The 25,402-nt window shown below is 43.9% G+C and overlaps 1 protein-coding gene across 1 annotated transcript in view; it reads right to left on the minus strand.

The window, feature by feature from the left end:
* Fas2 (neural cell adhesion molecule fasciclin 2) overlaps positions 1-24,963 on the minus strand; it is a 102,874-nt gene extending 77,911 nt beyond the window's left edge. Inside the window, exon 1 of the mRNA XM_018023654.2 lies at positions 24,659-24,963. Within this exon, the coding sequence (XP_017879143.1) occupies positions 24,659-24,722 (64 nt within the window). The 5' untranslated portion in view covers positions 24,723-24,963. The remainder of the gene's footprint in view (positions 1-24,658) is intronic.
* Positions 24,964-25,402: the final 439 nt, after the last annotated feature.

The raw sequence follows: 25,402 nt of genomic DNA on the forward strand, positions 1-25,402 counted from the left end.
CCGGCTGTGAACAGATGTAGAAACTTTTACGATGAACAGAAAGGATTGAATTTGCGAGGTTTAAGTCGTTCGTCGTTTCAATACGAAACTGGAACACGCGCTCATCATCCCCCTGTGAGGTGCGAAGCTCAAAGGACGCCTGTGAAAGTACCACTGATTTGTACAAGATGCTTGTACACGTCCTAGAAAGCGCGAACGAGGGTTGTTACGAGCTCGAGTAACTGACTGCATCTGTAGATACCTTCTGAGGCACTTTACACAACCTTCGTTACGTTCGTCAAAGAATGATTAACGCTTTGAATAACACACGGACTGAAGAGATTTTATGAACTATACTAGTAAAAAATTAGGGAATTCGAGATCTAAAAAGAAAATTAATTACCGGGCGTTCTTTTGTAATTGAATGTATGTTCTTTCGTAAGATCTTCCTTCAAATATCCAAAGTGTTTCCAGCAGGCGAGTTTCCGATATAATATCCAGCAGCTAGAGATCTCCGAGCGTGAGACCGACGACATTTTTATTAAACGAAATATGTAAAACCGTCACGTCTCGCACCCGACCAAACCTCGATATCCCATAACGTCACTTTCGTCCATTAAAGGAACGAACCTATCGATTCTCGATAACATATTCCCGTCCACGTAATTTGTTATTCATATCCACCCCGTGAGACGAGGAACTCTGCCTGCCTCTTCCCTTCAGTACTCGTAATTTAATACATCGTTCCAGCGGAAAAAGGAAGAAACGAAGGAAATCCGGTAACTGAAATTTTCCTACGCTATACGTTTCCAAGGACCATGGAATCTCCATAAACATACATACCACAATGGATCGCTTAGTGACTCTGGCAAGACCGAGATCATCTGCGTATATCACAATTTCATATCACCGTACATAATTGGGAGAGGTTCACTATCTAAGCTTTGCAAACATTGCACGCACGATGTGCTTTTATTGTCTTTCATTACTGAACAGTTTCAAAATTCTTTTCATGAACGTGACACCAAACGGTACAATAGAAGATGAGCTACCTCATCAACTGCCACCGTGAAGATTATAAAACCAGACACGTTCCCTTCTGTATAACACGTCGTAAAGTATCTGACACTCCTTTTTTAAAAGGCTTGTCAGAAACGTCACACCTTTACGACAGCATCGTCCCATTTTTCACTGACTCCCAAGTCTCCGGGCACAAACTCTGCTATCGCCGGGATCTAGCTTTTCCAGAGAATTGCCGAAAGTACCGTTCGACGGCCTGAAGGCGGCGAAAGAAGAAAACGCTTTTTCATCCGCGAGTGCACCCGGGCGTGCAACGACCGTTACCCCCATTAATTATTCATCCCGCGTTTCGTAAATGCCGGCCGCGGCTACCTGCGGGCCTTGGTAATTTTAAAAACGAGCGGCCGCCGTTTTTCACGGTTTCCACGCAGCGTCGCGTCGCGTAGCGTACCGTTGACGGGAAAATCGCGTAAACGACGCAGACACCGGGTACTGTCCCGGAATTACGCAACATGAATATTAAATGCGACGCATCCAGCGGCGTCGCGTCACCTTCTGCTTCCTTTCGGCAAAGACGCTCCGTGATTTTGTAGGAAAACAAACGAGCCCGTCTGAATAGCTAGCTGAGTTTCTCTCGGAGAATGGTGGAAGGATGTAATATGTGAACGTTACATTATTCAAATATTTACTATGCACAAACTACATTATAGTATTGAGCAGAATACAAAAAATAGTCGATTATTGAAAAATTGTAGTTTGATATTATTAAAATCCGTTGAAGGAACTTTCCCTCTGTCAACTGTCAAAATAAATATTTCTGTTTAGTTATCCCCAATACGTATGCATTTAGTAATACAGACTCCTACTTTAGGACGTTCATTTCGATTATTTGCATCCCGTCTCTGCAAATTTACATGTCTGGCATTTTACTGTTTAAACGACCGTACCGATATACTATTCCCTGTTTGAACGACTATTTGAAGTCGTACAGTATCCGAAAAGCTACTCGGAACTGAATCATTTATCTACCAATCGGCGATTAAGTGGCGTACATCAAATATGCTGATAATAATAGCTTCCCAGGCATTATTGCTCGTTAATTGGGAAGCGCCACTTCATTATTCACCAACCAATAATTACGAACGAATTAATGTGTAAGTACTGCTGGCGCAAATTAATATTTAATACGATTAATTTGTTCAATAACGGAACCTTTGATATTGGATAAAGTTAAGCATAAGTTTGGCAAGTGTGATTTTAAAAATTCACGTCGCTGCGAGTGCCGTTTAAAATATGAGTGCATAGCGAGTGTTTTTCCAAGCGCTGAAGACCTACAAGGCATGAACCCGTGGAGAGAGGGTAAGAATCCGACACGACGAACACACTGGCACCAGCACCAGCGGGGGCGGCTCGGTGGCACAAGCACGTGAGAGAAGCCTGACAAATTAATTGAGAAAGCGAGACGACTCGAGGAGACGCTGCCGGCACGGAAACAACCCTTCAATCTAAATTCAATTATTTGCCCACCCGGAACTACCACCTTCCATCTGCGTGTCGTCGCTTGGAAATCCTATGCAACGAGTTGCGCGACGATGGAGAATGATATCCGATTGATACGTCCGCGCCGTCCAAAGCCTCTCGTTTTTTTTTCTTTTTTTTACTCGTTACTTTTTCCTTTTTAACTCGTTAACGATTTGCTGTGAAATGTGTGCACGAATAACTTGGCTTTCAGTTACCATTCTTGAGTTTAATAGGACCGAGTTCGATCAAGAATATAAATAATTTTAATTTTACGTTTATGAAATTTTGCTGTATAAATATAAAATTGAAGGCTCATTGGTTGTATTTAGTTTAACCTCCTCCTGTTTCATAAATTGCACTCGTATGGAACAGCGTTTGAAAAAATCGAGGTAAATAGTTGGAACAAATGTGAATAAAAAGTTGAATGATCGCGTAAAATTATCGGTGTTCAATACGGTGCTGTGGTACTCTCGAATTTCGATTTATTTCAAACTTTCATCGATGGGAGGTGAAATATGTACGCGGAACTGTGTGCGGAACAATAGACCCGATCGGCCGATAGAAATGGAACCTACGCGAGATTCTACCTTTGACTCCACTATTCTGCGAAATGTAAAAAGTCTGGACGAAATTATTGATGTTACAACCTGTTGCGACTCGTAGAGAATCGTCCTGTCTATATACCTATATCTTCCGCTTATCTTTTCTATGGCTCGTTCCATCGTTCAATGGGAACTGTTTTCACAGTTTCAAATTTCACGAATCGCGATCGCGTTTTCGCTTCAGTCTATTTGCCAAAGAATTTCACGTTACCCGATCATACGAGACTTGAAACAATGCAGGCAACATTGTCGATTCCATATTTCCTGCGTGATTTCGAATATTCTCCTTTGAAATCTTATTGTTGGAAACACCATCGCCTTTGTGATACGAGATTGAAGAAAGAAGCGTGAAATCGTTTCTGTTCTCTCGAGAGGTTGGAAAAATTTGCGTTCACACAAACGCGGCTCGTTAGCGTCGCGTCGCGACGCTCTTCGTTTCGTTGACACCCGACGCCACTTCGAACACGTGTTCCATGCTCGCCGTTGGCATAAATATACATGGAATATGGTAAACAGGAGCATGTGACGTTCTAATCTGTGCGAAGACGCCACCCACTCCCGCCAGCTATTGTATATGGCTGCGTGTTTAGAAGTTGCCATGGAACTTAGCTGCCAGCGTCGTCGTACCGTCGAGGATTGAAAACGACAGAGAAGTTTTTTAATCAGCGAGAAGAAAACAGCTAGAGAGGCGAGGGCACGGGGCCACGATTTACGATCGCCCTAATTCCAGCTATTACTCTTGCGAGATAGGACGGGACTACGGCCTGAAAGCGAGCTCGGATTGGAGTAACTCCGGATCGTTCACGGGTTCGTCGATTTTACAAGAATGCTTTGAAAGGTAAGACGTCTTGAAAAGGCTCACCGTGTTCCACTAAAATAATGAACTTCCGATCCCTAAGCGTTCTACATGGAATTTATATGAAAGTAAAAATCCAAGGATTTTTATTAAAGATACGACGAGGCATTTAGAATTTGGACTGACAACTTTAGACTAACAAATAATTTTAAGATACTGTCGATTACTGGGATTATTTTTTTTTAATCAGAAAGATGGGGACCATCTATTGTTTGAGACTATTACAAACGAGAAAGATGAATTTTTAATCTCAGCTATGTATCTTCTGTTGTCCTAGTTTTTGCTTCAAATTAAAATGAAAAGATAAATTTGTAATCAGTTTTTTGTGAAAGAGTTTAAATTGAAATCTGACTGAGATTAAAAAAGTAATTTTCGGAGTATTCGAACAAGAGCAGCTTTCGGTCATCCTTTAATCCGTGATAAAGCTGAAACGTTAATAATTTTTCGACACATGGTACCGTAAAAAGTAAATTACTGAAAACTAATAAACTCCTAAAGCTGCTTCTGATTCGGTGGGCGAAATTGGCTAAGCTAAAATATGAAATTCAAAGTTGAAGTAGCGCGAAATCGTCAAGATTTAATTTGGCCGGCTCGGGCTGGTCTCCACTTTCATTATTTCACCTCGCGTATGGTAAACACGTCGAAAACGAGTTACAAAGCAGTTTTCCCGACCCCGGCATACCGGTGTAACTCTATCCTTTCCCTTTGTGAAATTAATTGCTGCAAACTGGCAAACACTGTAAGCGCGCCGAGGGCAAAAGCGAGAGAACGTACACCGCGAACCAGATTTCAAACCTATTATTTCGATTTAACGAAACAATCATTGATGATCATCGAAAGGAATTAATGGTTGGCCAGTGTACCGTTTCATCGTCTCGATTCGCTAGCGAACGTTGCAAAATTTTCTTCTCAAACGGAACGAAATGTGAACGCTATCGTCGAACGGATGAAATATTGATTGAGCATTCTAATTTGAATGAGCACCAAATTGAATCGTTATGTGGAACAGGTTGCGCCCCACGGAGGGGTTCAAGACCTCCCGCTAACTTCGTAACGGCGAGCAGGGTAGAAATTACGTATTTGTAAACTGTGCCTCGTAAAAATTAAACGGCCTCTCCCTCGAAAAGCGCAATTACCGAACTAACTTCGAGATCTAATCATGCGACACGTGAACTTTTGATGACTTGGTTTATTGCGATACGAAGTTCTATTTCACGAAGTTGGGCAATGAACAAGTTTCATTTTGAGTTACTCCGTTTCCGACACTAATTTCAAGTCATTTTTTTACAACAAAGCCGCAACGATATTACACGAGCATGTGTGTGCTCATCATAAAGTTTCACTACTGTGCATACACAATTTCGTATGACGAGGAGACTAGGCGTGGTCGGAATTAATCGTTAAATGAATGGAAATATCGAGGCTGGATTAATAGAAAGCGAAAGCAAATACGAATTTAAAGGACTAGAGAGTGCATTTCTCTGTCTCGAATGACAGTTGGGACAAGCGTGGAGGCGATCGGACTCCCATGGGAAAGGTAGGCCGAGAATCCAACGAAATTCCAACGAGGTAACGCGCGGCACGGGGTAATCCATCAAAACCAACCCACCGCCACCCCTTTTTGTCTATTCCTCTCTCTGTCACGCGTCGTGACAAGATGACAGGGTGTCGCGAGTGGCTAGGAATTAAGCCCCTATTCAGAAGAAACGGCAACCCCCCGGTCCCGAATTACGATTCCATTCACCGACGATGACTGCTAGCCTTTTTGATCTCGACCCACCCCCTTCCCTATTAATTGTAATAAGCCGCTCTCCGAGACTTTCTCTTCGGGAACTCTCTTCTCCTTCTTTTGCCACGTCCCCTCCCTCTTTGCAGGACAAATATTTGCAGCCGAGTACAAATAAATCATCCCTTTCACGGAGTGCAAGTATTTGGGTTTAAAACTGGGCTCGGCCGGATACGTCTCGACCCTGTTTTCGAGAGGGTGTCTCGGTCCTGTCTTCGTTCACTTTAATTTCATCGACGAAGATGTTGATAGCGAGGGAAGATTGTTTACGACAGGAGTGTTTGTGCGAGTGATTTGACGAGCGACAGCTTTCGTGACTTTTTGAGAAAGAGGAGTTGAAACGTTTCGAGGGTGCGAGTATAAATTTCAAGGAGAGGCTGTGTGTAAAGATACGAAACACTCAAGATCTTACATTTTATAAACAAATTCTCATACCTTTATAACGATAAAGATATTTTTACTAGAACAGATATGAATATCTATACTTAATTGCTCATTCTTTTATACGACAAAAACTATATCGTATCTGTGTATCATAAAAATCATTATCACTTCATCGCGCACGCAAGCAGTTAGTCCGCCCTGTTCTACTTTTCACACAGTTGATCTTTTTCTGCACGCGTTCCCATAGCGCCCTGGCACTTCAAATTAACACACCGTAAGTGTCCCCTCCTTTGCATACAGAGAGGAAGAACACGGGTTCGAGTGTTCCACCCTGAATAATACTGGCCGGGACCCGTGTGTCGTTGGCCTCCATGCTTTTCGCCGTGCACTTTTTGCGTCGTAAAAATGTTAGCGGGAATCGCTGCGCCGTAAAACTGTTTATTTATGCTGTCTCAAGACTGCTTGATTAGCAATGCGTTAATTCTCGTTACGCAGCTCAGTAGATGACGCATCACAATGATCATGCCGCCGCGACGAGTTTTATTCGTTTTTGTTTATTTTCATTTAAAATGATATTCAAAATATTCCCGGAGTAAAGATCGATCCTCTCTGCGAGATTATAATGGAGATAATTTAGAAAAGCCCGAAACTTTAAATCACACTAATGAGAGACTAATAGCGTTAAATTTGAACGGAAAGTCCTTAATAATTCTGAAACTTCAGTCATTAAATTTTCTGTTATAGATTATAACTAATTCAAACTAGTGGGAAGAGTTTAAAAACTGGTATTCCTATTTACAATCAAAAACGTTTAACGATTAGTTTTGTCTCTTTCGCGAACAAGCATAAGTCGTGTAACGGTGCAATCGCCTAACTCTTTGTACAAGGAAGTTTCACGATTAATAGTAAATTGAAGCTCGTTTCGCAAAAGTTTTACCATTAAAAGGAATCCATACCGGTGGCACTGGTAAAGAGCTTTATATTAAACGTGTAAAGCAACAGGAGGGTCGAATCGATAACGCGAAGATATTTCATTCAACGTTATCGTTTACCACGGTCTAATTAAGTAAGATCCAATTTACGATATGAAACAACGTTATTAATGCCTCAGAACTCGAATTACCATTATTCATAATGCAAACTTGCCACTTGACTGTTTCGCTATATTTAGTCGAATAATTCTAGCCAGGATAAATGGTATTTGCAAGGTAATGATTAGCTTACATTAAATCAAACCACTGCACAGTTCTACCATTCGTCTGGCGGAATTCTTGAAGATTGCCAAAGATGTTAAATGGAGAAAGATCTAAAAATATCCCAATAAACGTCACGAGCGGAAGGTAATCAATTACAGCGGACCATAAAATCTCCTCGCGTGACGCGGAACGCCACCGAAAGTCAAATCTCTTTGTCCGTTCCGGGAAAACTGAAAAGCTTGGCATCCGTTCACGGTTAGCTTTCAACCCTTTCACCGCCGGTCGATACTAAAACACAACAAACGAGAGGAGAGCGTTGGCATCAGTCGAACCAAGCACACCCATAGGTTGTTTGGCTGCAGATTTTTACCGATACCGTCAAGAATAATCCGCTTCGTTCGAAGGTTTCGCGCACCGCGGACCCGGGATATGGCATTGTTCATTAAGCGAAATTTAATCCCCCATCGCGGTGCAGCGATGCAATTAATGCGATAAGCCTCGAAAAGTACCGCGGCGATATTAACCCAACACTAGCAGGGAGCAACGGAGGGAAACGAGAAGGGGGAGGAGCCACAGATCCGGATGAACGTTTAACGAACGGGGTGCACTTTTTTCCTTTCATTTCTTCCAACGAAACCGGAGAACAGGAGGTACGTGTTTCGGAACGGGAGCGACAGAACGAACGGATCCCTCGTAAGGAAAATAAATGAATTGTCTGGATGTGCACGAGAGATTAGAACCTGAGAAGATTCCGTGCCGGCTGCATAATGCTTCGTAATGTGAAATGTAACTGAATTTCATTTTACAAGAAATTAGAAAGGCAATAGAGGATTTGTTGGAAATATACAATGTCGATACTTATTTTTCCACTTGAACAAATATTAAGGACAACAATTACTGATGATAATATTAAACGAAATAATCATTGTAATAAATACAGAAATAAAAAGTCATGGATCGTAAAAAAGACATTACTATTATTGCATTGCATTTTTACCGAAAATCGAATGTTTACCGGTCGACTAACGGCCTGTTAAACGGTCTTTTTCGTTTCTAGTTTTTAACCATCGGTGCCCAATCGGTTCCGGATGGGAAATGGACTCGAAATGGAACCGAAGTCTTTCGCGATCGTCCGATCCGCTCCATTTTTTTGGTCGATATCGGGCAACTGACTACGGTGTTGCGCACCTCCAACTCCCAGAGCTGGGTCGATTAATCGGTCAGCTCGCTCGCGAAAAAGGGACGTCTCTAATGGGGCGACAGTCGCGCGCGTTCACGTCGAAAGCGGGACACGGTTAACGACACGTGAAACGCGAGCCGGCAACGATACTACCTCTTGCGGAGGTAAATCGGAGCCGATCGGAAGCAACCGAGACGTAGCCAAGCAAATCGCTCGGCAGAATGGCTGCCTCTTAACCCCTTTTCCTGGCTCGAGAACATTTTACCAAGAATTTTCACTGTCTACCACACTAATACTGATGGATCATATCAGTACAGCATCCGATTTTGGCCGCATTAATTGTGCATGAAATTCAGCATTTATAAAATAGAAATATTTATTTACATGTTTCAAAAACAAAAACTAAGCCAGTAACTCATGAAATCTCAACGATATTAAAAATTGTGTGAACATGTATTTTACCCCTTTTCATCCCCTTAGAGTATGACTGGAGTAAAATGATTTTTTATGTGTATAGATATACTGGTAGACATGAGAAATCTGGATTTTAGTTTTATAAATATTTCATGATATTAATAGTTTTCATATTTTTCATATTTAAGAGATATTATTATACGACAGTCACAATTTTAACATTGCTACGTTTTTATAATCGAGTGCGGGTATTCCGAGACTGCAGAGATGGTAAAATCTAGCATGTCCATTTGCATGTTACAATGTGCTTTATTAAGGTTTACGAGGTAGTTCCGGCTTATGATCTCAATTTGGAGATTCTTGTTTCTAAGATTCTTGGATCTCTCAAACTCCGTACATCAACCTTATCAATTCCATTCTTCACAGTCGGAATAAAATGACAATTCTTATTAAAGCAACGTGTTCCTCCTATCCGCAAATACGGAGTGAAACAGTATGAATTCTGTAGAATGTCAGACATCAGAGGATCGTATTGCGCGCCCCATTGCACTAAGCGCATGCAAGCCGCGAGAAATCCTCGCGGGTACTTTTACATTCCTCCATCTAGTCGTGTCTCCTTAAAAATACCTTAGCGGGCAAAAGAAATTGTACCCGGAGAGGAACTTTAAACCCTATCCTTAAGCGAAATACGTTCCTCCGTTCTCAACTTTTCAAATCTTACACCGGTGTACTTCGAAGGCAGAGAAATTTGTAATTGCAAACGACTTTAAAACTTGAAAACATTCAAACCTTTCTTTTTCAGGATTTCGCGAAACTTCTTCCACTTGTTGCATCCCGTTTGCGCCGCCGTCCCGTTCGACGTCGGACAATAAGAATTCTAATGATACAAGCAATAACTAGAAACTTAATTAAGAATCGACTGCAAAAATTACTCGTTTAAGATTCACTGAACGTTTGAAAGTATTTGCGATAATTATTTATGCGTGAGTCCGACGCAACAAGCAAGTACGAAGAGCGAGGAATTATTCGTTTACATTGAGCTCGTCGTTCCACGTGCGCGAGCTTAATCATCGAAGCCGGAAAGCTGTTTTCGCTTGCGCGCTGGATTTTCGATAATTGCGAAACTCGTTCGACTGGCGCGTCGGCGTTAATTTATTAATCGTATCGACGGGGGCCAATCGGCGGCGAAGGCTGCCGTTGCTCGATACGTATGAATACAAGCTGCGGTTTCATCTGCGCTCGTATTAAACGAAATTACCAACGAGAGAGAGAAAAAGGGAGAGGGGGAGTAGCTCGCGTTCAGAGGCCGACACCAAATCCCATTTTGCCGTTTCGACCGATCGCTAATTGAATTTTTCCAGGCACAATGGTCCGGAAAGGGATTTTAATGATATTACTTCGAGTATTTCATAGTCGAAGTCGTCGAAAGGGACCAGGCTAAGGACCGTTTAAATTTTCACTCACCCTCTCAGACTGGTCTGTCTCTACTGCTTCTCAGAATATTGATTTTTCCATAATATCGACATTACGGTGAGAAATTTATTGGGCTCTCGTGTTAACGCGGTTAGGTTTGAATACCGCAGTCGTGAGAAACTTGTGAATCGATGATAGAAGGGTTTTGATAAATGAGGCCAGTTGTTTGATCTTGATTAGTCCTTAACCCTTTTCTAAAGTGACTAAATATTATCTCTGAATAAATTGTATTTACGAAACCTTATCATTGTGCTTATATTAGTAATTAAATTAATAAGCAGGAAAATCGTTGAGCCCAAAGGCCTGGACTAATTGAATGTTCAAAGAGAACCCATGGACCCTCAGTCGTGAAGGGTCGAAATATTTCTAAGACTCGAGAGGACTCGAGCAGACCTCGAACAACCACAACCGTCCGAAGAATCCTAAAAGGCTTTAGGACACAGACGTTCAAAAGAACATGCACAGAATCAATGTTAGTTCGCTGCATACGAACGATCTACTTATCCGAATAGTGCATCTTGTCCTGATAACATTCTAAAAACCGAGGTACAAGAGCTTTGCTTGTATTACCATTTTTTACACTATGCAGATTGAATCGAATTTGCAATTTGAATTTTACACTATGCAGAAGGAAATGCAGTCTTGTCCTTCGACAAAACTACAGAAAAAGGAACAAATGTGAAACAATCCCGAACGTATCGATTTTAGGACGGAAAAAACGTTGCGCTTCGGAATTTTTTTTTAAATCTAGGCAAATCCTCCGAATAGGACGCGTCTAGTGTTTCAGGCATAGCCGTGCGGGATGGGCATGTAGACACGTAATGCGAAAGGGTGACCCGCGGCATACCATTGGAGGAAGCGAACGTCGCAATTTTCGATCGATTCTCGGGGACGCGCGTGAAAACCCCTGTTTTATGCAAATCTCGCTGTCCGGTACCAGTAATAAATTATTCGCTCGGCCGAGTCCGTTTATAGGTACATAGGTTCATACAGCGAGAAGCACCGGAGCAGAGGGAAAGCGAGGGCCCCCGCCCGGTATTATTTGTCGTTGTTGGCACCGTAAATGCGACCAAATATTTGCCGGTAATAGCCCCGGGCGAAGGATAAATATTTATTGGACGTCACGGAAACCTAGGTTGCACCCCGATGCGCTCGATATCGCTTTGAAAAAAGACGGCTACGGTGCGCGGTGTAGGTTCAAAAATGCGGAGGGTAGAAATATACAACGCGTCGCGGTGTAAAAGGAATTTCGACGTAACGGTGTTTGCTCCGCGATCCCCGCGATAATATGGCGACGTAATCGCTTCCGCCTACGTTTCCGGTAGACACTGTACGCTTTTTTATGACGCGGAAATTTTAAGGTGAACCGGTCATGTGATTATAACTCACACGAATAAATATCCTCGATGCGCTCTGCGTTTCTGATTAAAATGTAAGAGACGGCTGGATATTTTATCTTGGTATAATTTCGTGGGACACAATATCGTGCTCCGAGAAATTAACATCTTTTTAATTTATAATATATTCCATTCTGAGATCTAATTACGATCTCTGGCTAATTTACAATGATTATTATTTCATGGGTAACGTTAAATGCTACATTTGATGTGTGCATTGTGGGAGAATATATAAGAATATATAATCCATTCTCAACCACGATTTATACAGCGGAGTGAGCTTTATTAATTTTTGAACTGCTACAAATATAACGAACCGCGATCTTGTCTGACAGACCGTCACCAACAGACTCGTTGGCTTCTCCTAAAACTTTATTATTATGCTTTTCCATGCAGTAGTTACAAATTCTGAAATTAATACTCGCGAGTAGAAACTCTGCTAGTAACGATGATTACAGTTCGTTTTCGTTTCAGTCATATTAGTCATTTTCTTAGTTGCTCCATTTCTCTTTTTGTTCCACTCTTTTCTTACTGTATTATGTAAAGTACCGCTACTTTCCAATCGACGTCTACTTGTTTTACTTTACCTGACCACATTTCCTTAACAGATTCATAACGTATCGAGGTACCCAGTTAATTACCTACGCAATTAACTATACGTTTAGTCTACGTTTAATCTACGTATTAATCTACGTTTAATCCAACTCTTCTCTCGACCATCAGATCTTTTCAACAGCTGCCTTACACTCTTTATTCAAAGTATAGAAAGCGCCTAGTAAAACATCGACAAATCTTATTATCCGTGAGTAATCGTCATTGTGAGCCAATAATCAAGCTCATTACACAGCAGGGGATCAGGAGGGACAGAAGAAGAGAAACGCGCAAAAGCAGACTAGGAGAGCAAGGGAAGAACGCAAACAGGATCGATGGAAAAAGCCGTGCCGTTATTTCACGGAGTTCTATCGCAACGCAGTGAGTAACCGGCAGAAATTCCCTGAATCCCTTCTCGCGTGACTGATCCAGGAACACGCTGCAACGGCACGAACAGAAATCGATCGTCGAGAATTCTGCATGAATGAAGACACGTCACAGCGATTACGATGATCATACGTACGGTGAGAGACGTAACAAGCGCAAACGAGAGAGAGAGAGAGAGAAAGACTTGGCCACTTGTCCCTGAGCAACAATATGCAACCGGTGACATTTACCAGCTCGGCGTCTCGAGTGGCCGAGCCGTGTACTTTAATTATCCCGACTAAATGCACCGACCAAGCTGTTCTCCTTCTCTCCCTCGCGCTCTATCTATCCTACACATCTCAATGTCATCCAATAAGCAGTCCCGAGGCTCTCCTACGTTCAAATGCAGTGGCCCGGACAAAGAAACAAAACGGAGCGAATTCAACGATTACCTGTTTTTTCATTCCCTCCAACCCTCCTGCGTGCGCTCTCTTTTTCTATCGCTATCTCGACGTTCGCGTGGTCGAAACGAGAAAAAAACCTCTATTTCCAAGGTTTTCATCAGATAACCGTTTGTTGGAACCGTTTATTACCGGTCCTTGGCTAATAAACGATCTCCGATTTAAAAGTCCTCCCTCTTTCCCCCTTATCTCGCGAGACAAAGATATAGGAGTCTCTCCGTGGAGGATCGCCAAGATTGCCCCTCGTAGCCTCTACTTAGAATTTAAATACTTCTTCAGTGCCATACACACGCAGAACCGCCCCCGAGAGACTCCGCGAGCAACAACCTCGATTTGAATGTGAAACGACGATTCCCTATTCAAAATTGTTCCAATCTATGCATCGAACTAAACGCAGAGATTATTTATTTTTCGGCACAGACTGTTCATCGATCGACTACACAATCAGTCGCTTAAACGTCAAATTCCAACGGAGATCCAAACACGCAGGAATTTCACGGAGCGACAAGCAGTTTTAACGAGTCTCAAGACTCGAACGAGCCACTGACCGACCAGAGGAAAGACGTGGAACACAGGCACTTGGACCTCGTTATCGCGATCGTACCTACTACCGGCCGCGGATCTTTTCCTCGGTTCGGCCCCGTTATACCGATTCCCACGGATCGCTCGCCGCGGACAGAGGCCGGCCAGCCAGCCCAGTCCGTGCCTTCCTAGGCCAGGCCAGGCCAGGCCAAGTTCGTTCTAATCCAGTTCACGCGAAAACGAAGCTAACGGAAGTACGGGGACGGGAGCAGAAAACGAGGGGTGTCACGGGTGACCTGTCGCTTTAACGACGAGCCGCTCTCTGCGTGAAGTCCTATTACCCGGAGGAGCAAGGTGGATGGGTCTGTCCCTTTTCTCGACCCGTCTCGGGAATAACCTCCACCGCGAATATAGACGTCTTATAATCGTTCGACATTATCGTACCCGCGTCGTCTGGACGTGTTCGAGTCGAGGGGTGCAACTTTAAAGCAGACAAGGTCGTCGGACAGGGAGAAATTGATGAATTGATGCTGAGGGTTGAAGACTTTTCTTAGAAACATCAAACGACATAAAAATAATTCAATTTTAAGTTCATGGAAAATCCTCATTACTGAAATGGACAAAATGTACTTATTAAAAAATACTAAAGTAAATCATTTGAAATTGAATTCTAGTCAGGTTAATCATTATTGTCTTTATCTGATTTCACTTCTCACACATGTTACAATCATTTTTATAACAAGATGTTTAATTCAAGAGTGGCTACTTTAAAAATTAGAAAATAAAGCTTGTTTGTACGTATTACCATGACACCTGCGAAGGGAAATGCGTGACTACTTCCGGCCAATTGTTTTAACAATGAAATCGTGGCACGCGAAATTCAATTTTTCCTAGGAAAGTAACGGGACGATCCTTGGCATACCCTTATCCAATTTAAAGGATTACGACCTACGCCGATTAGCGTTCCTATTAACGCTCGGAGCCTTCGGAATCGATTCCTACCGTCGTGGTTTAGCTTCGTCACAATAGGATTACACTGGAATTCCGTTTATCCATGCTCCATTTGTTCGAAAGAATCTTTACGCAGCGGTTGATTGCCGTTGCGCGGACTGCTGTTATCCAAACTATTGTCAAACGGTGTTCCAATTACGGGGCTGGGAACGTTAATCACTATGCCGAACTAACGTTAATTTTGCGCAAACCCGTTTGGAAACCCGAATCGCGCGTACCAGTTGCGAAATGAACGGAACCAGTTTTCCCAGAAAGGACAACAATTGCACGCGCGCATCCTTTGATCAATTTAGATGTTAATTTTTAATCATCAGGATAGCTATTAGAGGTGAATGAAATTCCTAATAGGACGAGAGAGGCTCTGCTCGATGCGCACAATAGGTGAGAATATAAATCAGGGAGACAAAAGGCGTTTGGTTCCGTTTCCGAATTCGAACGAGAACCGTGCGACAAAGGGGTACACAAAGGTCCGCGAGAGCTATGAAGGATTTTATATTTTCTGACTTTTGACTGCATTAACGGAGTGGAGCGTGACTAGAATCTCCTAGATTCTGAATACATTTCGAGGACGCGCCGAGAGAGAAGAAAAGCCACCCCTTTCTGCTCCATTTCACCAAATAAATCTTGCTCCTGACAGTGGAACGGCCTAAACGCTCTTACGTCCGCACGTTTATACACGTCCGAGGGAAAAAATAAATCACGGAGAAATTCTATTCCACGGATCCAATACAATTCGCCAAGGTTTGTTCTCATTAGTCAAGTGGCTCCGATTCGTGCGGTTCGAAGTCAAGTGACTCGACTAATGAGAACGATATCGAGCGACTGACACATGGTAATCAACGTTTCGACGAGTGACACGGAAAGGTTCCGTGCAGCGGTAAATCTTGATTTCCGTAAGATAACTGTACCGAGGTCGTGCAACGACGACGTTCTAGACACGAAACCGCCGGACGGAGGACAGGGGGATAATTTATCGGAGTCGTTATTCCAGGGAACGCAGTGGGAGGAAACGTTTTGGAAGTTCGAGGACGCGCCGCACGCGGTTAGGCAAGTTCGCCTGTTTGACGGTGAAGGGTCGGTCCGTGGGACACCCGGTATAACGGTTGGACGGCGTCTATCACGGAGGAAAAGGCCCCGAGGTGGTCGTTGAAAAGCCGAACGTGGGGCTCTCTCCCTCTTCGGAGATCTCTTTGTTCGTACAGGTGCACACGGCAGGTTGCTGGCAGAAACCCAAAACAGGTTTTCACAAAACACGCGGCCGGTCTCCTTTCCTTTTTATCTATCCCCTATCTCTTCTCCCCCTTTCGAGTGTCTCGATTCTCCCAGTCCTCCCTCACTCGTTCTCTTTAAGCTTTCTCGTTTTTACTATGCGTGTCTGCGAAGAGGGCTAGTACGCGTGTGTGCGTGTGGGTGTGCGTCATCCAGTCACGTCACTTTGACAAGCATTCAAATTAAGCGGCCCTGAATCTCATGCGCGCGGTCTCCCGCACGATTAAGGGATAATTAATTTTACATTCGTTGCGCCGAGCCCGGGACGTCTCGCGGCTATGTTGCGCGTATACCCACACAGCGCGTGGATCCTGAATTCGAATTTCTCCGGACGCGCGAGAGTGCGTGATCTATTGTGATCGACGAGGCTGTGATCGGAATTTTTGTTTAGTGGACAATGCCGGCTGAGTAACGTTCCAAGTAGGTGCCATGGGAAATTACAGGAGTACCGCGTCCGAGCTCTCGGAATACGTGATAAGTTTAGATATCAGCGTGATAAAATTGCAACGACAATAACAATTACCTCGATAGTTGAATGTAAACTCCGAGCGCAATCAATATTTATAATGTCCATTCTCGATTCAACGGCCACCAATTAATTAATATCTTCAAAACGAGAATGAAATCATAATTTAATAACCGAACTGTATATATAATAGTGTACAGTCACCAAGCATTTATTACTGCCTTTCTGTCTCTCTCAGTTGATTTTTCAGAACGAAATCCCAGCAATCAAGAATTGAAGCATCGCCGGGGAAAGAGTTCGAAAGTGAGACACTCAACCAACGTCGGTCCACTCAATTCGAGTTAATCAACCCAGGCAGACGACTTAATTTACCGAGAAAATATATTCACGAGATATTTCCCGGCAGTCGTTATTCATCAAATTTAATGGTTACTATTCTGCCCCCCCGCAGGTCTTTATAGACTACGGAAGAGCACATCGACATCAACGAGCGAAGTCCGCACAACCGGCATCGAAATTACTTCGGGAAAATGTAATATCGTTCTCGCTACGCGACTTTCCCCGAGCGGGAGGTTCAACGAACCTCGGAAACCGTGCGTTACGAACAAACGCAGTAGAAAGAAGAGCAGAAGGAAGAAGAGGAGGAGGAAAAGGAGAAGAAGACGACGCGAGGAGTCGTCATCTGGTCGGAATATTTTAATTAAAGCCTATTTCTACGATAACGATTTTTCCCGGTGGTAGGGGCTGAAACCGCGTTCTTCCAAGGCGTCGAGACGACGACGTCTCCTGGGAAAGGGGAAAAAAAATATATAAAGAGAAGAATCGTGGCAACGGCTTGGACCGTTCCGAGGCGGACTGTAATTTGTCCGCTTGGGAAACGCAGGATCGTAAAACAGAGCTGCGTGGCCTGACTTATTTTTCCAGAAGCAAACATTTACGAGATGCCTGGACAACGTTTACGACGGTATAAAACGGGACAATAGACACGAAAACTACGATCTTTTAATCGCTGTTGCTCGACGATAAATTCTGTTGCTCGTTGAACGAAATCGATGGGGGTATAGACTCTGTGTACTAGTTAATTGTTACTTGAGCACGGACACATTTTTTTTTCCACCTACGAGGGAGTACCGTTGTGCAACCGCGTGCCAGTGATAGATGTTGTTAAGTGACGGAAACAAGCGAGGTGAAAGAAGTTTGGAGCACATTTTTACCGTTGTCGTGCGACAGGACGATTTCGTACAGTAGAGAAAATGGAATTGCGTTACTCCGCTCTATTCTAAATGGACTGTTTCTTGCACGATCGTTTTCTTTGTCCCCCGTCTCTAGCGATGGTAATAAATTCTCTGCTTTTAAGCCAATAGCCACTTCTCGAAGAGCACAATGGAGAATTAAACAAGCGCAAATGGATTGCATCGTTAAATTCCTAAATATAAAGATCGTTTTCATGAACGTATTTTATCTTAAAGAAGATAACAGAAGAAGTTTTCATTTATTTTCCTAAACTGTTACTTGCGCCAGAATTATAAAAACTAACATCCAGACTACTGGAATTACATGCAATTCCTAAACCACATCTAACCCTAGCCGCTCGAAAAACCAACGAAACTTAGGAGAAAACAGAGGGACGACTATTCCCTTCCTCCCAAGATAGTCCCTAAGGCGCGTGATTAAATAACACAGCCGGCTGTTATTTTAGTAAAGTAACTGAACGGAGAAGAGGAGCCCTTGCACAGCGACGTAGCTGTGGGTGGGCGTCGGCTTAATTCACGTGAAGTATTTAGCTAGTTAATCCTACGGGCGGTCTACTAGTGACGTCACCGAATCCTTCGGCTCGTTAAAGAAGCCCCGAGGCACGACAGACCGGTCGGAGTGTGTGCTCGCGCGCGAACCAAACGCGTGCAACCGATTCCGCGCGGATGCAACGTTACCCGGGGACCGACTTTCCATTCATTCATCTTCACGGACACGAGCATACATTACACACGGCACATTATGTACGTGCAACACTTCCTCGCGGGGACCCTTTGCCACGTCCGTTGAATAAATCCCTCGAGAGACGCATTCAACTTTCGTTTAGAAACTTAATAGTTCGAAACGCGAGGAGTCAAATGGAGACGCGTGCTGACGCACAAAGCTCGCGCCTCGGGTTCTCGGTTTGACGCTCTGTTATTCGCTGACAATGATGTAACGCGTTCGGAGATGAGAGTACGTGGCATCTCTGAAAGACGTCTTGCAACAGGGAAGATATCCGCGTCACAGCGACGGGGATATCTTCATACAAAGTTGGGACATGATAGACCGTGGATACTCTTGCAAACTCATCAAGAATATAGCCATGAAAATCAGAAAAATGGATCGATATCGTAAAATATGAACGAATCATAAAAACTTGTAATATGCTCGAAATTAATAAAGAGAATGGCAATGGTTATGTATTGCATGGAAATCTCCATCGGTCAAAGCTGCTCGCTAATAGCGACCACATACGCTCGCAAATGGAGCCGGGCCCATAATAATCCAGGGAAACAGTTGCGTGGCGCTTTCAGTAAAAATAACGAATTTTGAAACACGCGCGTGTTCCGATTCCGATAAAGCACTCGATATCCCGCGCCATTAATAACAATACGCGACGATATTCGCGATGCGTTAACGCACACCAAAAATTTCCCACAGCCTCGTTACTCCCATTTCCCCTGACGGTAAACGATTTCGAGGCATCAATAACCGAATCCGACGACTCTCGTTTGCAGAAAGGAATTTCTCGAGCAAGATTACGGAGCGGAATCCGATCCAGGAGAATCGTTATGTATGTAAGAGGCATGTAAGGAAGAGAATCTCTTAACAGATAAATTCCTACGAGCGTGGGACTAACATATGTAACTCCATTCCTTCATCCTAATAGATGTAACTCCATTCCTTCGTCCTAACACATATAACTGCAGAACACGTTCGTAATTCTAACTGACTACGGTCGCTGATTAAGCATTATCTCTTCGTGACACACACGTCAACCTACGCAATTTTTCTCGCGATAAGATAGCAGCGACTCGAAATACACCGTTTGATCGAACAACGGCAGGTGAAAATTATTTTCAACGATTTCCATACAATTTCGTCTCTCAGCTTCCATTCCTGCGTTTCATTCCTCGGCTGGTTTTATCCTGTGACATTCCCACTCCCAGTTGATTAATGTTCGGGACGCGCGAATTGAACATTCCAGGACGCAGCCCGCGGCCCCAGGCTGAATATCGATTATGTATATCAGAAATCGTAATTAAAAACGTGTTCCTGTCGATCGACTGGGTTTCTCGTTAAGTAGTCCGTGCTTAATGACAGGAAAATGATCATTCGCGACTTCGTCCACGGGGGAGAATTCACGAGGAACCCTTTTGTGCCTGCTGTCTCTCCTCAGGGCTCTTTTGTTTGATCTTGCTCTTTGCATTGTCGAGGTATCGTGTTTGAGTAATTCATTTGACTTCTGTCGTTGGAACGTAATTGCAGTTTATTAATGCATTGAAATCGTTAACGTTAATGGAAATTGATTTTAAGAATTGAAAATTAATTTCACGTGTTAACGATTACTTTAAACGAGCTTCGCGAAATGTATCAAAGTAGAACAATTGCATAATTTTGTAATGAATTGTTATTTTCTGCTGTTTCATCAAGTATTACTTCGATCATGAAAAATTCAGATCATTCATTTTATGTTTACAAAAGAATGTAATAGCCTGTTAAATAAAATAGAAAGATCATGAATCTACTCCATCAAGAATTCCATGAATATAAACTTATGAATGATAATTTGGTCCATTATATTCCAATATATGGGAAAGAACCAGTAGAGACTCGAACGGGTCTTGTTGACCAAAGACGCGGAATAATGGGCGAGCAATTTGCCTAGCACGTTAAAGCAATATTTGTGATGAATGAAAATAAGAGTTATTTTCGTTGGTTCATCGTGAATATGGTAAAGACGAGGTCATTCTGGTATACGTATGTACGCGTAGCGATGGTAGTACCACGGTATCACACGGTGAATTCCAGCGAAATTCCAACGCTGCTTCGAGGCGATGAAACGAGAGGTGAACGATCGTTTCTGTTCCATCTCGGGAACCGTAGCACCCGTCCCGTGTACTCTCCATCGCTTCTCTCAATTTCCCGGCTATTTCGCCAGACAGCGTTGTTGAAACAAGAGTCGCGAGTGCCTTATGTTTGTTTTTCATTTCCTGCCGAAAAATCGCTAATTATCAGCCGCGGAAACGCAAACCGAGCAGCAGCATTTTTCTTCCAGCCAGACTGGCCGCCCAAGCCTCCGGTATTCCACTCCGGAAAGCTAGTCTTTTTTAGACGAAGTCCGGCATATTAGTTTAAAAAAAAGGGGCAGGAAAAATGGGAACCACCACGACTCATTAAGTCGCGCCACTGCAAGTTCCTCGGTTCCTCCGGAATATTTTATCGCGGAGACCACGTAATAACCATAATCAAGGGCTTTCTTTACCCACTCTCTTCCTCCTTCCCTCCCGCGAATAGCCACGGTGCTAAACTCGTCTCCCAATTCTCGCCGCATTCTCTCCGTGTTTCCACTTTATTGTACTCGCCCGCGTTTCCTTCCGGTGAAAAAAAGAATTAAAAACCCGCGCAAAAACAGCTGTATTTTTCACGTTTAAACTTGAATCTCCCGTTTCCAATAAACATGATCAAACAATGGCAGGATGTTTACACAAAAATATTCCAATTTAATACGCGGTGGTCTGTTTTTTTAGTGCTTTGAGCGTGATCCATAAGTCGTGTTTACGAGCTGCATCACAAAGGTAACATATCGAGAGAGTTGAAAATCTTCTAAAAGGTTTAACGGTTGCTTCGTTATATTTGTGCGGTACGATAATGGCGAGACAGCCAGAGAATGGAACTTTAATGGGTCCTGGGAATCCGTGGACCCCGGCAATGGGTCACCGCTTAACAATGCAACGAAAAAAATAAATGGTAGAAAGGAAAAAAAGGAGAAGGATCGATGACCCTGGGTAGTGCCTGACAACGCGTGGCTCTCATTCTCGCGGCTGACTGTATATATGACGTACAGTACACACATACTTGAGAGGAAAAAATACCGCGAGAGGACGATCGCTGCACGCGAGTATACCCGGCCGTTTTACAATTGTGAAACAAGAAAAGGTCAGCCACGGGAACCGTTTATCTTCCGGCCATCGTAGCGTTTTTCCACGCGTATTCTCAATTGCTTCGCTCACGTCCTTCCTCTTCCTTTTCTCGGCCGACTCTTAAGGTAATCGCGGTGAATCTCGTGGCGGAGCACGCGATACATACGGCCCTCGCTTTAAAGGCAACCAGCGCTATATACTGGGCTTTGACAGCCTGTTTGAAAGGTTGTTCTGAATAGAAGTGTCTTACGAATTCACGCGTGGAATATCGAAAATCAATTTACCATGGAATTTTTATTTACAACCTCGCAAAAGGAGGGATTCCCGTTCAAAGAACTGATTGAAGGTTCGGTTTTAAACAAACCTTATGCGCATATGACAACTAGAAAGTAAATAAAATTGATCACAAAGAGCGTTTTATCATACTCACGGCACGTTCAATAAATTCTTTCATTGTTATCGTTAACGTAAATCACGCTAGAGATAACTATGTTAATGTACATTGACAAAGAACTCGCGGCTCATGCATTGTCCTCCGCGCAGCTCAACTTCAAAAGCCGTTCCGATATTTACGATAATAAAAACTAGTGATAAAGCTCGCGTGTTTATCACCCCGACTATAAAATCTCCAACTGCAACTGTGGCTACGCGAAATTCTTTTCGCTTTGTATGGAAAATGGTCAAAGTCCGTCGCGATTTCCTGCCCTGCTCGACCTGAAACGCACCGCTGTTATACACGCGCGATACACGTCCCTTTCCTATTCACGCTCGGCCGCGCAGCATTGTCGCTGCGACACTTTCTCCGCTTGGAACCGATCCGCTTTGTGCCCGCAAGGGGCCCGCGCGAGAAGAATGCAGATGCGTAAGTCATAGCCGGGTCGGAACAATGACAAATAAATTTCAGAAGAAACACAACACGCAACTAACGCCTTTCTCGGAACCAGCGACCAACGAAGAACGGCGTTTGCGAATACGCATTTCTATAACCGGGCGCGACGCGCCGTGCTCCGTTCCGAACGCGGTTCGAAAGTGAAACGGTCTACTGAAACGGTACCGTTTCACCGTCCTCCCCGCTCCCACGCGCACCGCGGATGGCCATTTATAAATTACAACCGGTGACCGAGCCAAGGCACGCTTGTACCGAGTGAAGGGACACAACGGGATAAAAAGAAGAGGAGCAAAAAGACACCGCGGTTCCGAGCCGGCTCGGCGGAAACCGGACTGAAGCGCTCGCCGAGACAGAGACGGAGGCGTCGAGACGAAGACGAATGACAGAGAACGGAGTGAAGGTCTTGGAATATACTCTCTCCTTCATCGACACGAACTTGCGAATTTACGAAAATATAACTTGATTTTCCTATCAAGAAAATATTGAACTGACTTTCGTTTAAAACGCCTCATTTTTAGTGACTCATTATTAAATGTGCTAGCAATAGGAGAACATGGTTGATATTCTTAATTAATATTAAATTACCTGTCGTATATTAAGGACCGCACTGTGCAATCAAAGGAAGTTTTGCTGAAAAATATGTCGGATTCTGAATGTTGGAATTTCGTAAGTTTATATACCAGAATGTTCGCAATATGCTTCTCGGCTATCGCAAGTGGGCGATCGAACGAAAACGAAAAGGAGGACGTATCGAACTGGCCGGCGGAAATTTGCACGGCCGGAGGCATTCGGACTTGGGTACGACCGTCGAGGCCGACGATGTAATTTCATGGAAAGTGCCCGGAGATCAACACAAAGATGAGGCAACGGAGCCTGACTCTCGTTCAGGTAACGTTTCCCTGATTCCCTTGGACGAGAAGAGCAGACCCCCGAGACCAAGGCCCCTTGGAGGCCTGACTATTGTTAGAGAGGAAAGCCGACTCCGTTGTAAGGTGCACCTCCACGGTCTCCTCTAGCCGTCCGGATACAGGTGCAACAGAATCGTTTGCTCAGGTGTCCGAACCCTCTTTACTTAAGCCTAGGTTCACAAGCCACAGACTCTTTTTTAATTTTTACCAACGACCGTCGATGCTATCGAGATTATATACCTGAAGAGGCTCAGAAAGCCTAGCTAATTGCTATTTGTATTCCTAGATGTGTTCGAAATCGAGCCGGTATATTTGTAACGCGGAATGCACCGGAAGCAGTACTAGAAACCGAATATCTACTGCTAAAAAATGTGTCATAGCCACAAGAACTTTGTAAAAAATTATTCCAGAAATATAGGAAGTAATTGTAAAAGGAGCGGAAAATATTTTGCCATTCGCGAATTAGTTTGACATGAAAAGAAAATTAAATTTTCAGACGACCGATCAGTTTAGCGGCACTACAAGTTGAAGATAATCAATTAGATTTTCCTTGTACATTCCTACAAGTGTCGAACGTGAGTCATCGGTCGATAGATTACAGAGCTGATAATATCGCTCATTTATATCGATATCGTACGCCGCGTTTTGACATAGCTGCTGACTCCGAGTTGATGAACTCCGTTTCGGAGTGACGCACCGTGAGCATCTGTGACCGGTAGAGTCACAGGTGCAACCGAAAATGTTGCGTACCGGACACGAGATGGTCACGCAACCGGCAGGAACACAATACGCCCACGGAGCACCGTGCTGTTATACTCACGACGACGGTTACGCGTTTGCACGAAATTGGTTCCGGCGGTACCGCGACGCTTGAAAATTTGAATTGGCCGTTGCCGCGCTCCGACGCGACGGCGAAAGCGACGCATACCGGACGGACTTTAGTACGTGATCTCTCAATAATTTCCACAACGATTCGAACTAGTGAAATACTGGCGGGCGTCGGAGATTTCCGTTCGAATTCCACGGCACTGCGCGTTGGTTAACCACCTGCTGAGCGATCGCGTGCCACGCCGGAGTATACACCGCGGCGACTTTGGTCCCACTCTCTCTTTCTCCTTCCAGGAGCAAAGTGTAAAAACGCGTACGTGGGAATGCGTGCACATGACGTTTGCAAATTTCTATCTAGTAGCAATTTATCAAACACTCACCTATAAGCGGTAACAACGCAAAGACAACGGCGGCAGCAGCCCGATGATGCTCGTGGGCTGGCATCGTGACACTCTTCTTGTCGCACTCGACGCCGAAGGTCTCTCACCGAAAGATCGTTCCTTTATTTACGCACAAAATCTCTCGGCACTGACACCAACACACGAATCTGATCGCCCGTGGATTCGAACCGATATTATATTATCGAGATTAATCGTACGATCGAATGCATCGAGCCTGTTACCATTAAACGACTGTTCCCGCACGTCGTATCGTCACGCTAGCCGATTTCAGACTGTAGCGGGGAGCGACTCGAACGCGCTCGGCTCGGCCTTCGGCGCCGCTCGGCCCCGCTCGGGCGCCACCGGTGCGTCACTCGGCACGGCATCCAGGTAGAACGCGAACGCGCCGAGTGGGAAAAGCCACGATCTCGCGGTTCTCCGCGAGATCAACCGATTCTCCAGATGGTTTTTTTACCTCTCCTCCTTCACCGTTTCTTTTTCATCTTTTCTTTTCCCGGTGCACATCCTTGCATTTTTATATATTTAGCTCAACCAGGATGCGACATCCTCCGGTGGAACTTTCTTCCTTTCCGATATGATGGATATTCAAATGAAGCATGTTATCATGTTTCCTTTGCAGCATCGAATCTTTTCTGAATCAGAAACTAATGAACAATCTACATTATGTTAACGACGATATGTCCTTTCTTACGTTAGTATTATTCTTAATGATTTTTTAAAAGC

The sequence above is a fragment of the Ceratina calcarata genome, unplaced genomic scaffold (genome assembly GCF_001652005.2).
Source record: "Ceratina calcarata isolate Rehan_Ccalc_2016 unplaced genomic scaffold, ASM165200v1 scaffold309.2, whole genome shotgun sequence".
Lineage (NCBI taxonomy): Eukaryota > Metazoa > Arthropoda > Insecta > Hymenoptera > Apidae > Ceratina > Ceratina calcarata.